Source organism: Amblyraja radiata, chromosome 8, assembly GCF_010909765.2.
Source record: "Amblyraja radiata isolate CabotCenter1 chromosome 8, sAmbRad1.1.pri, whole genome shotgun sequence".
Taxonomy (NCBI): domain Eukaryota; kingdom Metazoa; phylum Chordata; class Chondrichthyes; order Rajiformes; family Rajidae; genus Amblyraja; species Amblyraja radiata.
Window position 1 is genome coordinate 50,263,513 of NC_045963.1, and position 15,221 is coordinate 50,278,733.

The window sequence follows — 15,221 nt, forward strand, 5'->3', positions numbered from 1 at the left end:
ATCAGAAATTAATTCTTAATGCTCTGTGACATATTAATAATTAAAAAATATTAACTGATAGTTATTCAAATTTTCACAGGCTACAGGTTATGGAGTTTAGCCAGATACGTGCCAGTACATCATGATGTTGAATAATTAATAAATGTGAGAAATCATACGCTATTTTTAAATGCAGTGGCATTGCCTCAATGCCACAAAAGCCTTGTAGCAGTCTGACAAGTCCATGTTATTTCTCATCACAGATGTAATCCTTACACAATTCTTACATTCTTAAGCCAAGTTTACAGCTGATCAAAAAATATTCCGATTGTTGACAAGGTACCTGCAATGAGTGATACACCTTTTGGTGTGGTAAAACCGTTATCTATATTACTAAAAGTCTGATCTTGACAACTTCCTGTTGTTTTGTATATTGAGTTTAGAAAACACGCTGCAACTTACGGCTGTGATTTTTGGCCATCTTACTCAGAGTCCCCCTGCGCTACGCAAGACAAGAGGATTTTTCCCATCGATGAAAAATAAAAGAGTTATTAGTGTTTAAAAAATGTTGAGATTCTCTCTCCTGATGCCACGCCCCCTTCCGGAGGGACTATAAAACCCGGAAATGTTGAGTGCCTCAGTCAGTCTCTGCAAGAATGGGGAGCGAGAGGGTCACGTCTCTCAGTCCGAGCTGTGAATAACACTGAACACATGTCTACTAAACTGTGAGTGGTTTTACTGACCTGTCAGTGCCCTTAATGTGGTTTGAAAATATAGTTTGTAAATGCTGAAGCAGTGTTGCCATTGGTTTGGAAATGCTAAAGCTGTGTTGCCTTTGGTTTGGAAATGCTAAAGCTGTGTTGCCTAATTAAAGTTGCCTTGCCTTCTATATAATTAAAAATCTAATCACTTCCTGTTTGCGCTGTGTATTGATTTTAGAAAAAACGCCACCACGTACGGCTGTGATTTTTGGCAATCTTACTCAGAGTCCCCCTCCGCTCATCAGGTGCCAAGGATTTTTCCCATCGATGAAAAATAAAAGAGTTATTAGTGTTTAAAAAATGTTGAGATTCTCTCTCCTGACAATCATGCCATGAAGGCCACGTCCCTTCTGGTGGGAGGGATTATAAAACCCAGAAGTGTGGGCGTGGCTCAGTCTCTGAAAGATGGAGGAGGGAGAGGTCACGACTCGCTGTCTTTAGTGGCTTGAAATGGTATGAAACTGCACTTGAATTTGGTGGCCTTGCACCCTGCTTGAAGTGGTAAGAAACTGGACTTGAATTTGGTGGCCTTGCACCCTGCTTGAAATGGAATTTCAAGGAATAGCCGTGAGTCAACTGGCAGCCCACCAGCCATGAGTTAGTGAGTTGCCAGCACAACAGGCTTGAGTGACTGAGCTGCCAGTCCAAGCATCCATTTGGCCCACAATGTCCATACTAGCCCTCTGGAAACCAGTCGCTTCAGCCCACAATACCCATACTAGCGCTCCAGAAAGTTCCCCCCCCCCCCACCGGCCGCCAATATTGGAATTGGTGGAGAGGTGGAATATTGCGTTGGGGGACCAGCCCGCCCGTGTGATGCTGGGACCCAACGGGTCACACTTAGTCTAGTAGCATCTACAAAGCAAATGGCAGGTGGTTAATACCTACATAGATACATAGACAATAGGTGCAGGATTAGGCCATTCGGCCCTTCGAGCCAGCACCGCCATTCAATGTGATCTTGGCTGATCATCCACAATCAGTACCCCATTCCTGCCTTCTCCCCATACCCCTTGATTCCGCTAGCCCTAAGAGCTCTATCTAACTCTCTTTTGAATACATCCAGTGAATCGGCCTCCACTGCTTTCTGAGGCAGAGAATTCCACAAATTCACAACTGTGAATTTTATTTCCTCATCTCAGCAATGGAATGCTGAAATATACAAAATTTAGCAAAATTTGGCTGGCACGGTGTATGGTAAGTCCTTTAGAGAGCGTGGAAAGGGGAGGGAAGAGAAGGGGGGGGAGAAGAGAAGGGTGGGGGAGTGAAGGGGGGGGGAGGAGAGAGAGAGGGGGGGAGAAGAGAGAGAGGGGGGGAGAGAGAGGGGAGGGAGAGAGAGGGGGGGGGAGAGAGGGGGGGGTAGAGAGAGAGAGAGAGGGAGAGAGAGAGGGGGGAGTACGAGAGAGAGGGGGGAGAGAGAGAGAGGGGTGAGAGAGAGGGAGGGGGAGAGATAGGGGGTGAGAGGGAGGGGGGAGAGAGAGGGGGGGGAGAGAGAGGGGGAGAGAGAGAGAGGGGAGACAGGAGGGGGAGAGAGGGGGAGGGAGAGGGGGGGGGGGAGAGAATTCCTCCTCTTGTGATCCTTAATTAACCATATTTTTCCCATTGTACCGGCATGCTTGAAATAACCCATGACCACTGTAACTTTGCCATTCTTACAAGCCTTTTCTATCTCCAGGTGTCATTTGTGCCCTACATCCTGGCTACTTTTCAGAGATCTGTATATAACTCCCATCAGGGCCCTTTTACCATTGCAGTTTCTTAGCTCCACCCACATGGGATTCTACATCTTCTAATCTTATGTCATTTCTTGCTAATGGTTGGATTTCATTCTTTATCAACAGAGCCACCCCACCCTCCTCTCCCCAGCTGCCTATCTTTTCAATAGCATGTTCAGCTCCCAGCTCTGACCCTCTTTCAGCCATGACTCTGTGACGCCCACAACATTGCCAATTTTTAACTGCGCCATACGCTCACCCACCTTGTTTCATATACTGCATATATTCAAAGATAGCACCTTCAATTCTGTATTCACAACCTCTCCTCAAATTGGTGCCAAGTTGCCTTACTAAATGTAGTCCTGTTTTGTATTTTGGAGACTTCAGTAGCCTTTCCTTCTCTTCTTCCCTTTAACTTTATCCATACTTTTCCAGTCTGTTGAACCCACCTCACCCGTTCCACTACTTAGTTTAAAACCCTATCTACAGCCGTAGTTATGCAATTCGTCAGGACCCTGGACCCAGCAAGATTCAGATGGAGTCCGTCCCGTCAGAAGTTTCCTCCTTCCCCAATACTGATGGCTATGTCCCACAAATACAAAGCCACTTCTCCCACACTAATATTTGAGCCACTTGTTTAACTCACTTATCTTGTCGACCCAATGCAAATTTGCTTGTGGCTCAGATAGCAATCCAGAAATTCCCTCAGCCGAACCGCTTTCCTTGTTCAACCAATGTCATTGGTACCCACATGGACCATGCCAACTGGATCTTTCCCATCCTACTCCAAATTCCACTGTAGGTGAGAGATGAGATGAGATGTCCCGAACCCAGTCACCATGCAGGCAACACTGCCTTTGGGGCTCTCAATCCTTGTGACAGAAAATTGTGTCGATTCCCTGATTATACTATCCCCAATTACTAATTGTCTCTTCTCTCCCCATCTTGAATGACTGCCTGACTTCCTGCTGCTGCTGCTGCTCAGCCTCCGGACTTGGACTCCTTTTCTCAGCCCTTCTTGTCAAAGCCCTTTGAGCCAAAGCTCCATTTCTGCACTTAGCCTCAGCATGGCCTTTCTCCCAACACAGCCGCTCTGCTAAATCTTCCATTCCTTTTATTTGCTACTGGGACTCTTCCTCAGCTAATTCAATATTAAAAATACGACTCTCTATTCTCTCGCCAAATTGATTTCTCTTCTCTCAAAATGGATGCTCATCCACTCGCTCCTCGAGTTTTGACAGTAGAAAGAAAAAGAGACCATGGGGAAGTGTGCCTGACCAAAAATCATGAATTGGTTTCTTTTTCCATAGATGCTGCTTGGCTGGATGAGTTCTTCCTGCATGTGTTTTTTTTCTCTTCCATATTCCAGTATCTGCAATTCTATTTGTTTTCCAAATAATATTGCATTACTGATGCTTAGTCATACTGAAACAACTGAATGCTAGTTTTTTTAGGAAGCGCAGTCGTTATTATTCAGTTGAACAAAACCCGGTGTATATTTTAATTCCAATAAAACAATTGCAGTGATGAACTTGAATGGAGTTTAGTACTAATCGTAACACTTGTTCCGGCTCACATTGATAATTGTGACTGGTGTCGACTCAGCCTCAATTTTAAAATTCTTAATTATTTTTACAAATTCCTCCAAGTTCTCTGCACCCCCTATCTCTAGTCCTCTAATCCTCCAGAAAACCACTTCGGACCACTTGATCATTTCCAGTTCAATCTCGTTACATCCTCTAGCCACGCTTCAGCTGCCAACTCAAAGTTCTTGGTTCTTGGTCCTCCAAAATATTCCAAATGGAATTTAAACTGGAGGTGGAAGTTCTAGGATTTCTTCCCTAAAAAACTGCGTGTTTTTTAATGACAGTCCTTAAAACATATCAATACCAACAGGTCACAAAAATAACAAAAGTTGATAGGTATTGTCAGTATAGAGAAGAGGATATTGGACAATATTGATGAAGTGGTAAAACGATCAAAACACTTGAAGATGCAATTTAATCCTGATTAGTGATGCATTTTGGGAGAATAAATAAAACTATGCCACGCACAATGAACAGTGGCGCTTAGAGAGTATTGATTAACAAAGGGACGTTTTTGTGACACCTCACGTAGGCAAGACGAATTTCAAACAAGTCTCCTTAATTAGCTAGCGTTTAGTCTCGAAGAATAAATAGGTAAAGTACAGGACTGTAAAATAGTACCCTAACTGAAGTATTGTAGAGTATTGTGTGAAAATCTGGTCACCACATGATTGGAATTGCACTGGCGAGGATGCAGATGAGGTTCCCCAAGATGTTCCTGGAATGGATTGTTTCAGTTGTGTAGAAAGAATGGAAAGACTATATTTGTTTTACTTGAAGTAAAGGAGAATGAGAGGGATTTGATAAGCATATACAAAGACAGATAGGATAGAAAGTGTGGAACCTTTCTCCATAACAGATATGTGTAAAACCAGAGGGCATGGATCCAAAGCAGTAGGTAGTTTCAAGGTAATCTGATGAAGAGCATTTTTCACCCAGAAGGTAGTTGGAATCTAGGACCTAAAACACTCTGCCCGAGTAAGTGGTGAATGCAGATATTGAAGTCATATCGAGCTAAGCACTGGAAATACCAGCGGAGAAGACACAGGCCAATGGCTGGCCAATTAAGCGCTTGAACAGTACAACAGTACGAAAACAGGCTCTTCGGCCCTCAATATCTATGCCAAACATGATACCAAGAAGGGCCTCAACCCGAAGCATCACTTATACCTTTTGTCAAGAGATGCTGTCTTACCCGTTGAATTACTCCAGCTTCTTGTGTCCATCTATAATGCTAAAACTATCTTTTCTCAACCACCTGCCTGGAGCGAGGGAGTATTACGTTCAGGAACCAGCCCTCCCCAGTGACGACGCGCAGCCCCCTCCCACCCCTCAAACTCTACCTCCCTCCCTCTCTCTGCCCCCCATGCCTCCGTGGGGGCTACGGGTAGGGGACGTGTGCGTTGGGTGAGCAGACCCAACGGGTCTTCACTTAGTCTAGGTGTGTGCGTGTGATCACATTTACGCAACAAAATGACGATGTAACGATAATTTCTTTACATATTCCGGTAGACATTTTACCCGTGGAGTCCAAAATCTACTTATCTGAAAATTTCATGTTTTATTTCTCGACTTATTACTGAAAATGTTTAAAAATATGACAAAACTTTGAATGTAAAAACGACTGCCTTTCACTGATGACGTCACAATGTGTCTGCTCCGCACCATTCTTCCACGTGCAGCCAGTGACGTCACCCCCCGACCCTCCCCCCTGCTATTCAAAAGACGCAGAAAGAACGAGCAAGTCGGGCTCTATACTTGCCCTCTCGCTCGGGATCCTCGGGTTGACGCATGGTGTGGAGGTTGCTGCTGCAGACCGAGCCCGGCAACTAGACCCGGACTGGAGCAGAGCCTGGAGCTGGAGTGAGGGAGTATTACGTTCGGGAACCAGTCCTCCCGTGACGCCGCGCGCACCCTCCACCCCTCAAACTCTACCCCCGCTCTCCCTCTCTGCCCCCCCGCATGCTTTCTGCCGCCCGCGCACCCCCTGCCCTCCCTCTGCCTCTGCTCCTGCCCTCTCTCTCTCCCTCTGCCCCTGCCCTTTCCCCTCCCTCTCTAGCCGCACCTGCGAGTTGGGGGCTATGCGTGAGTGGATAGGGTGGGGGATGGGGTAAAAGGAGCAAAATGAATAATATTAATATAATATACAAGGGGGGTGATTAGTGTGAGTGTGTGGAGTGGTTAGTGCGTGTGTGGTGCCGCAGGCTAAATGGCTTACTACTTTGTTACTTACTACAGTTTAAATGGTTTAAACTGTGGCCCCTGGTTCTGGACTCCCCCAACATCGGGAACATGTTTCCTGCCTCTCGTGTGTCCAAGCCCTTAGCAATCTTATATGTTTCAATGAGATACCCTCTCATCCTTCTAAACTCCAGAGTATACAAGCCCAGCTACTCCATTCTCTCAGCATACGACAGTCTCGCCATCCCGGGAATTAACCTTGTAAACCTACGCTGCACTCCCTCAATAGCAAGAATGTCCTTCCTCAAATTAGGGACCAAAACTGCACACAATACTCCAGGTGTGGTACAACTGCAGAAGGACCTCTTTGCTCCTATATTCGATTCCTCTTGTTATAAAGGCCAACATGCCATTCGCTTTTTTCACTGCCTGCTATACCTGCATGCTTACTTTCATAGACTGATGTACACGGACCCCCAGATCCCGTTGTACTACCCCTTTTCCCAACATGAGGCCATTTAGATAGTAACCCATGCATTCCTGGAATCATTCTTGTAAACGTCACCTGTACCCTCTCCAGAGTCAGCACATCCTTCCTCAGATATGGTGCCCAAAATACTGCAAATGCGGCCGAACCAGCAGCTTATAGAGCCTCAGGATTACATCCCTGTTTTTGTTTTCTAGACCTCTTGAAATTGATCATTGAGCGGTCCTACTTTCTCCCAGGTTACCCTCGTTTTAAACAAAGGTATAAAAAGCTCTGTGAATTTCTTTAATCCGACTCGCCAAAGCCATTTTGTGGTCCCTGCTGGCCATTCTAATTGCCCGCGAATTATTTTCTTCTTTCTTTATATTCGTCAAATGCCCCGTCTGATTTCATCCTCTTAAATCTTGCATGAGCTCCCTTTTTATAGTCTTTTTGGCTTTGATGGCATGGCAAAGGGACCTATTTCTGTGCAGTTGACTGTTTTTGACACAAGCATGACCAAATAGCCTCTCGGTACAAATGTCAATATCTTACGTGGTTAAATGTCAATTTTTGTTTCATACTGTTATTTACAATCTCTTTGTAGTAACGTTACAATCCCCGCGATCAGTGGCGCTCTAGATCTTCCCACTGCTTGTGCGTGCAACTCGAGAGGCTGGGGGGGGTGAGGGAGTAAAATGCACGTTTTTCATTGGTTGTCAGGGAGGGATTTCCTCGTACGACAAGCTTATGATGTAGAGGAAATCTCGTTCTGTCATCCCGTTCGCGTTTTTTTTTCTCAAAACGTTGCTGGTCTATTGGATCGCTGGATTTGAAAGTCGGGCTCAACTTCAACACCTTCCAAATCACGGAATCAAGTTCAGGACAAAATAAAAGGTATGTAGGACGTTTATTTAACATCTTATCTAGTGTTTGGTGTAATTTCATTTTAATCTGATGATGTGAAATAAGCTATTTTGGCCCCGATATCTGTATGTACCGTGGAAGTGTTTAGTCAGATATTAGTATGAAAATATTGATCATGGATAGACAATTACACAAAATACAGATAATTTAGAAGTTCTTATGACATGGTTGTGCAAAAAATAATGATTTTGATTATCTTGAGTGTGGATGTTGGACACATGTCTGTGTAAAACGGCCTTTGCCCTCGATCACAGCTTTTATATTAAGTTAATGGAAAAACAATAAGGAATAAGATGCTAATTTCCGAGTATGAATATGACCATAACCTTATTAATACTGAAGATATGAAAGTGAATTGGTTATCAAATTAAAGGTTTTTTAATGTTTTATCTGATAGGATAAAATGACAGGCTTAATTTTTAACATCTCAAATTTTTGCGACAACCCTACTCTTTGGGATCCACTGCAACATTAAATAACTATATAAATGCATAGTTTTGAGCCAGGCAATTGTTTTTCCATACAGTCCTGGTAACAGTTTACATTTGGATGGAAGGAAGGAAGAAGGGAGGGGGAAGGAGGGGCGGGGGGAGAAGGGGGTAGGGAGAGAAATAGATAATGGGGTAATAAAATACCATTTCCTTTAACATCTGCTGCTTCCATAGAAAACAAATAGTAACGTTTTTTTTTTAAACGGAGGCTCTTTTCCCTTTTATGTAATGTTACTACTGCGTCTTGGAAAGTGTTAGAGAGTAGTGTTAAAGGAAAAAAGGAAGTGGGTCTGTTACTCACAGACTAGCAACCAGAAAGTGACGTGCAGCTTTCCCGAAATATTCGTCCCGCCAAGGACGTTATAAACCCAAATGAAGATACGCCGGCGACGTTATAATAAACATCTTACATAAATACGTCTCTAACCAACAAAAAATACAGCAGCTCTTCCGCTTGAAGTAGACGCGGCAAGGGTTCATGCGCTTTGCTGAACCACGCAGTGAAAAAAGGAGCAAACAACGGTCTGAGTCTGAACCCCAAAACGGGGCAGGCTGGGCCAAACAACCGGACGAAGAGGTCAGCAATGAGTGAGAAGAGGGAGGGCAGGTTCAAAAAAGGAGAAATAAATAAGTGGGAGAGAAAGAGCAGGTGAGGAAAACGGGATGGAGGGCAGAAAGAGATGACTGTTTTGGAAAAGATATGGGAGGAAGAAGAGAGTGAAGGTGAGAGAGGGGGTGGAGAAGCGAGTGAAGGATGGGGATGGGGGATGATGGCGAGATGGCGAGATGGTGCTCCCCCCTCCAACGCGGTTTGATTCAATCCGCCATCCTGGGCTGGTCTCGCCGCAGCGGGCTTGAGGCCACAGGGACCGGACCAGGCCCGGCCTCTCCCCTTCCCCTCGGCCAAAGCCTGGGGCTCGACGGGTGGGCGGGAGAACCAGCGGCCCACGCTGAGGCCCCGCTCGCTCCCCGCCAGCCGGCCGGAGTTGGCTGCCAGCGGGCTCGCTTACCTGGCACCTGCACACCATGTCGGCATCCTGCGCCAGCAGATCCACCACCTTGCCCTTGCCTTCGTCCCCCCACTGCGCGCCCAGCACCACCGTCACTTTGTTGGGCGGCTCGGCCTTCCTCAGCCGCCGCCAGAGCTCGTCGCCTGGCTCCGAGCCGCAGCACAGCCCGCCATTCGGCTCCGAGTCCAAGCCGCCCCCGCTGCCGTTCTCCGTCATGATGTCCCGGTGTGCGAGTGAGCGATGAGCCCGTGTATCGTGCGGCCGGCGGCAGATTGACTCCTCCCTCCTGCTGCCTGCCTCCGCCCTTGGTCCACCGAGCGCCGGCCCTGACCGCGCCTCTCCGCTCCGCCCGCCTCAGCCGCTAGTCTCGCCCACACAACCCCCTCCCTTGCTGCGCCAAACCCGCCTCGCTAACCCCTTGAGATCTTGCCATGAGTAACACGTCCCGCCGCTCCCCACGGGTCCGTCTGGCCTTTCCCCTGAGACATCACCGTGTCTAGACGCCCGCAACGCTTCCTGAATTCCCCCTCCTATCTAAAGCTGCTCTTGTTGCGATCTTCTGCGAGTCTCGTCCTTCCGTATTTTGCTGTGTGAAGTTCCCTTCGCGTCCTGGGATCTTATTTTGTCAAATCTGCCTCCCCAGCGTGAAAGACTCCTTCATGCTTCCCTGGGATCGTGTCCAATGTGTTATGGGGTGATATTTTCCAACCTTTCACTCCTTCAATGGGATACAGCAGAGGGGATGGGGGAGGGGAGGGAGGGGGAAGAGTGGGGAGGGCGGGGGAGTGGGGAGGGCGGGGGAGAGGGGAGAGAGTGGGGAGGGGGAGGGGGGGAGAGAAGTGGAAGAGTGGGTAGGGGGAGTGGTGGAAGAGGGGAAGGGGTGAGGGGAGAGCGAGGTGGAGGAGGGAGAGGGGTGGGAGAGTGGGGAGGGAGGGAGGGTTAGGGGGAGAGGTGGAAGAGGGACGGAGGGAGAGAGGGGAGGGGTGGGGGAAGGAGGAGATGGGGTACCACCATGAGGTACCACCTCCAGTTTAAATTCCATTTGGAATATTTTGGAGGACCAAGAACCAAGACAGCTGTGCCTTTCTTCTTGGTTCTTTCCATGCACCCATCTGCACCTTCATACCATGTCACTCCAATCACTCCGAAGGGCCTGTTTCCACACTGTATCACTCTATGGCTCTATCTATCTTTCCCTCTCAAACACATTCTCCTGCCTTCTCCCCATTACCTCTGACCCTATCAATCAAGAATCTTATCAATCTCCTGAAAAATGTCCATTGACGACCTCCACAGCTGTCTGTGGCAATGAATTCCATAGTTCACCACCCTCTGACAAGAAATTCCTGCTCATCTCCTTCCTAAAGGAATGTATTTTAATTCCGAGGCTGTGGCCACTGGTCCTAGACTCTCCCACTAGTGGAAACATCCTCTCCACATCCACTCCATCCATGTTTTTACCAGGCTTGTGTACTGTCCTGCATCATCCAAGGCAGCAGAGACGTTATAGGAGAGGGCAAGCACCGTAACAAAGTAGCTCACGATGGTTTGGGTAACATTCAGGAATGTCTATGCATGCCACATCATGAATATTACTGAAGAACGGTCTTGACCCGAAATATAATCTCCAGAGATGCTGCCTGACTCACTGAGTTACTCCAGCACTCTGTGACATGTCACCTATCCATGTTCTCCACAGATGCTGCCTGACTCACTGAGTTACTCCAGCACTTTGTGTCTATTTTCCCTTCACCCATCTGCCCAAGCCCACTCTCCCCCGTCCTTTCCTATGTTCCTTTCCACCCATAAACCTCTCTCTGCCTTTACATTTCACTCCTCTTTCAAATCTGCTCTACTTATCTACATTCATTTTTCTTCTTAAATTTTTAGTCATAGAATGATGCAGTGTGGAAACAGGCCCTTCAGCCCAACTTGCCCACACCGACCTACATGTCCCATGTAAACTAGTCCCACTCACACGCGTTTGGCCCATATATCCATCTAAATCTGTCCTATCCATGTACGTGTCCAAATGTCTCTTAAACATTAGGATAGTCCCAGCCTTAACTACCTCCTCTGGCAGCTCGTTACATACACCCAGCACCCTTTGTGTGAAAAAGCTACCTCTCAGATTCCTGTTAATTTCTGAAACATTGGTCATAAATTTGGTGCAAAAATGCTCCAAAATAAGGCTCAGAATGCTTCAGAGAGCATCTAAAACTCCAGAGCTTCCAGGGCCCTTAAGCGGGCCCTGGACCCTGGCATCGAGGGACTTCACGCTTTGCGCTCATGATGTGCGCAGCGCGCACACTATTTCACATTAAATTTTTTGTAATCCTGCCATGCCACCCCCCTTTTTGGAAAGCTTCGTACGGGCCTGCAATGCGATCCTGTTGTATTTCACTTCCACCTTCCGCACAACTCCTTGTGGATGTTGTTTTACATGTTGGACCTGTGTTCACTCCAGCCTCTGCCCTATTTTTATGGCTAGTAAGGACACTTGATCAACTTCTCCCAGGTTGTTGATATTGATATACAGTAAACATAGAAATATAGAAAATAGGTGCAGGAGTAGGCCATTCGGCATTTCGAGCTTGCACCGCAATTCAATATGATCATGGCTGATCATCCTACTCAGTATCCTGTACCTGCCTTCTCTCCATACCCCTGATATCTTTAGCCACAAGGGTCACATCTAACTCCCTCTTAAATATGGCCAATGAACTGGCCTCAACTATCTTCTGTGGCAGAGAATTCCAGAGATTCACCACTCTCTGTGTGAAAAATGTTTTTCTCATCTCAGTCCTAAAAGAATACCCCCTTATCCTTAAGTAGTTATGCTAATGCTAAATGATATAGACATTAAATGTCAAGGGGAGGTGTCAAGACTTGCCATTTAATATCTCTTGGCTCAATGGTGCCTGGGTCCTGTTGCATGGGGTGCTTCATTTGCCAAGGAGTATTGAATGAGATTGAACTTTATGCAGTCAGCAGTTCACTTCTGACTTTATGATTGGATGAAGGTCAAGGATAAGGCAATTAAAAATAATTGGGGCAAGGACTCTGCTTGAGAAGCTCATGCAGTGATATCTCCTTACAGGAATTGTTATTCACCAACAACCACAGCCATCTTCCTTCGTGTTAGATGATTGCAACTATTGGAGTACTTTCAGTCAGTCTTGATTTCAGTTTTGCCATGGTTCCTTGAAGCTGTATTCAGTCAAATGCTGCTCTGATTTTGTAAACAAGACTAATGTCCTACACATATTCACCTGTCCACCAAATTTTCTTCTTCCTTTGTTTTATCTTTCCCTTCCTTCCCTGCTCGTGGTATCAACTGCTCACCATGCCATTGCCATCTGGTTCCACCTATCGCCTATTAGCCTTGATCCAGCTACTTCTTCTTCACAAGTTCCATCTACCCATCTCCTCCATAACTGGTTCCAACTATCACAGACCAGTCTCTATTCCACCCCTCAACTGGACATTATTTTCTGTTCCTTCTCAGTCCTGATGTAGGGTCTCGGCATAAAAAGTCCACTTATACTTTTTATCTGTACAGACACTGCAAGACCTACTGAATTGCCTTCCCTGTTTTTATTATTTTAAGTATGTCTTGAATGTTTGTTTTAATGTCTCTTGGTATGTTTTATGTGGGGGGTAGGTGGGGGGGATCGGGGGAATCTTTTTCTAGTCACTTATCTCGACGGAGATGCGATTTTGCTCCGTGTCGAATTTCCATTCCTCCCTGCGGCCTACAACGTGGAGTGGTGCGGCTTTTCCTGGAGACCGGCCCGGAGCTTCAAGCCGCGGGCGTGACGCGAACTTCCCATCGTGGAGCCTGGGATCTTATGTCGAGGATTGCCAATGCTGGACCCAGTGGGGCCTATGGACTTTAAAACCGGGAAGCAACGGTCTCCGGTAAGAAGCGGCCGACTCGGGAGCTCCATGCCCTGGAATGTTCCGATCCGTCCCATCGCCGGAGTTTCGATCATCCCGACGAGAGGGTTTGAACAGCAGACCGTCGACAACGGCAAGTGCAGAGGGTCCACGGGTGAACATAGGAGGATTATGACTTAACTTTATTGCCTTCCATCACAGTGAGGAATGTTGATTCCACTGTGGTGGATGTTTATATTAATCTTTATTTTATGTGCTGTGTGTATTTTTGCATTTTTACTTAGTATGGCTGTATGGTAACACAATTTTTCACTGTACCTTAATTGGTACATGTGTCAATTAAATTGAATCTTGACAATAGACAATAGGTGCAGGAGTAGGCCATTCGGCCCTTCGAGCCAGCATCGCCATTTAATGTGATCATGGCTGCACTCCCTCAATAGCAAGAATGGCCTTCCACAAATTTGGGGACCAAAACTGCACACAATACTCCGGGTGTGGTCTCACTAGGGCTCTGTACAACTGCAGAAGGACCTCTTTGCTCCTATATTCGAATCCTCTTGTTATAAAGGCCAACATGCCATTCGCTTTCTTCACTGCCTGCTGTACCTGCATGCTTATGCCCCTGTCCCTGTGACTAGGAAACCTGAACGGAAACCTCTGGAGACTTTGCATCCCACCCAAGGTTTCCGTGCGGTTCCCGGAGGTTTTCGTCAGTCTCCCTAATGGTCGAAAGTGGTTTCTGCTTCTTCTATGTTCCGTTCTGGTTTTCTAAGTGGGACAGGGGCATTACTTTCATAGACTGATGAACAAGGACCCCCAGATCCCGTTGTACTTCCCCTTTTCCCAACTTGACGCCATTTAGATAGTAATCTGCCTTCCTGTTTTTGCTACCAATCTTGAATCCTGATTATTCCAGCATTCTGCATGTTCTTTTGTTCTATATCTATTCTGTGTTGGTGAGGACCTCCAGAGGAAGCAAAGATGGATCATCCATTCAGCACTTCGGTTTCAATATGATTGCAAATCTTTCAGCATCAGCTTTCACGCTCACACACTGGGTGTCACAATTATTGTGAATGGGGATGCTCTCAGAGCCTCCTCAGTTTGTTGGCTTCTTAATTTCCCACAATTAGATATGAAAGGACTGCAATGTTTTGATCTAATCAGTTGGTTAAGATTACTTAGCTCTGTCTATTGCATGCTGTATTTTGCTATTGAGAACAATGTTGTCCTGGTTCACAGTAAACGTCATTTATAGGTGTGCATGGTGTTGCTTCTTTAATGCCTATCTTCACACCTTATTGAAGCAGGGATGATGCTCTGGCTTGATTATAGTAGTGGAATGTGGGATATGCTGAGCCATGAGGTTATGGATTGAGATGGTGTATATTTATATTACTGCACATGGTCCACAGTGCCTCATAGGTAGCTGCATTGGATCCGCAAATTTTGTGCTGAGCCTCTTCCATTTCACATGATTGTAATGCCATGCAATGTGATTAAGTGTGCCTTTGTCTCCACGATGAATGTAGTGCAAAGTACTTCCAATACCATTGTAGATTGATGAGGACGTGACCAGGGAGGTTTATCGTTTGTGTCGGTTTGACACTATGCGCCTCAGACCCAGACTGTTAGGTTCTACCTTCTGGTCTTGGCCAGATTGGTCACTGATGTTGCTGATCATCCCCAATCAGTACCCCGTTCCTGCCTTCTCCCCATATCCCCTGACTCCGCTATTTTTAAGAGCTCTATCTAGCTCTCTCTTGAAAGCATGCAGAGAACCTGCCTCCACCGCCCTCTGAGGCAGAGAATTCTACAGACTCACCACTCTCTTTGAGAAAAAGTGTCTCCTCGTCTCCGTTCTGAATGGTTAACTCCTTATTCTTAAACTGTGGCCTCTGGTTCTGGATTCCCCCAACATCGGGAACATGCTTCCTGCCTCTAGCATATCCAAACCCTTAACAATCTTATATGTCTCAATGAGATTCCCTCTCATCCTTCTAAACTCCAGAGTGTACAAGCCCAGCTGCTCCATTCTTTCAGCATACGACAGTCCCGCCATCCCGGGAATTAACCTTGTAAACCTATGCTGCACTCCCTCAATAGCAAGAATGTCCTTCCTCAAATTAGGGGACCAAAACTGCACACAATATTCCAGGTGCGGTCTCACTGGGGCTCTGTACAACTGCAGAAGGACCTCTT

At 46.5% G+C, this 15,221-nt stretch overlaps 1 protein-coding gene across 1 annotated transcript in view; it reads right to left on the reverse strand.

Annotated features, from left to right (window-relative positions):
• The window catches only part of adss2 (adenylosuccinate synthase 2), a 78,487-nt gene extending 69,033 nt beyond the window's left edge, over positions 1-9,454 (reverse strand). Inside the window, exon 1 of the mRNA XM_033025859.1 lies at positions 9,117-9,454. Coding sequence (XP_032881750.1) covers positions 9,117-9,332 — 216 coding nt within the window. The 5' untranslated portion in view covers positions 9,333-9,454. The remainder of the gene's footprint in view (positions 1-9,116) is intronic.
• Positions 9,455-15,221: the final 5,767 nt, after the last annotated feature.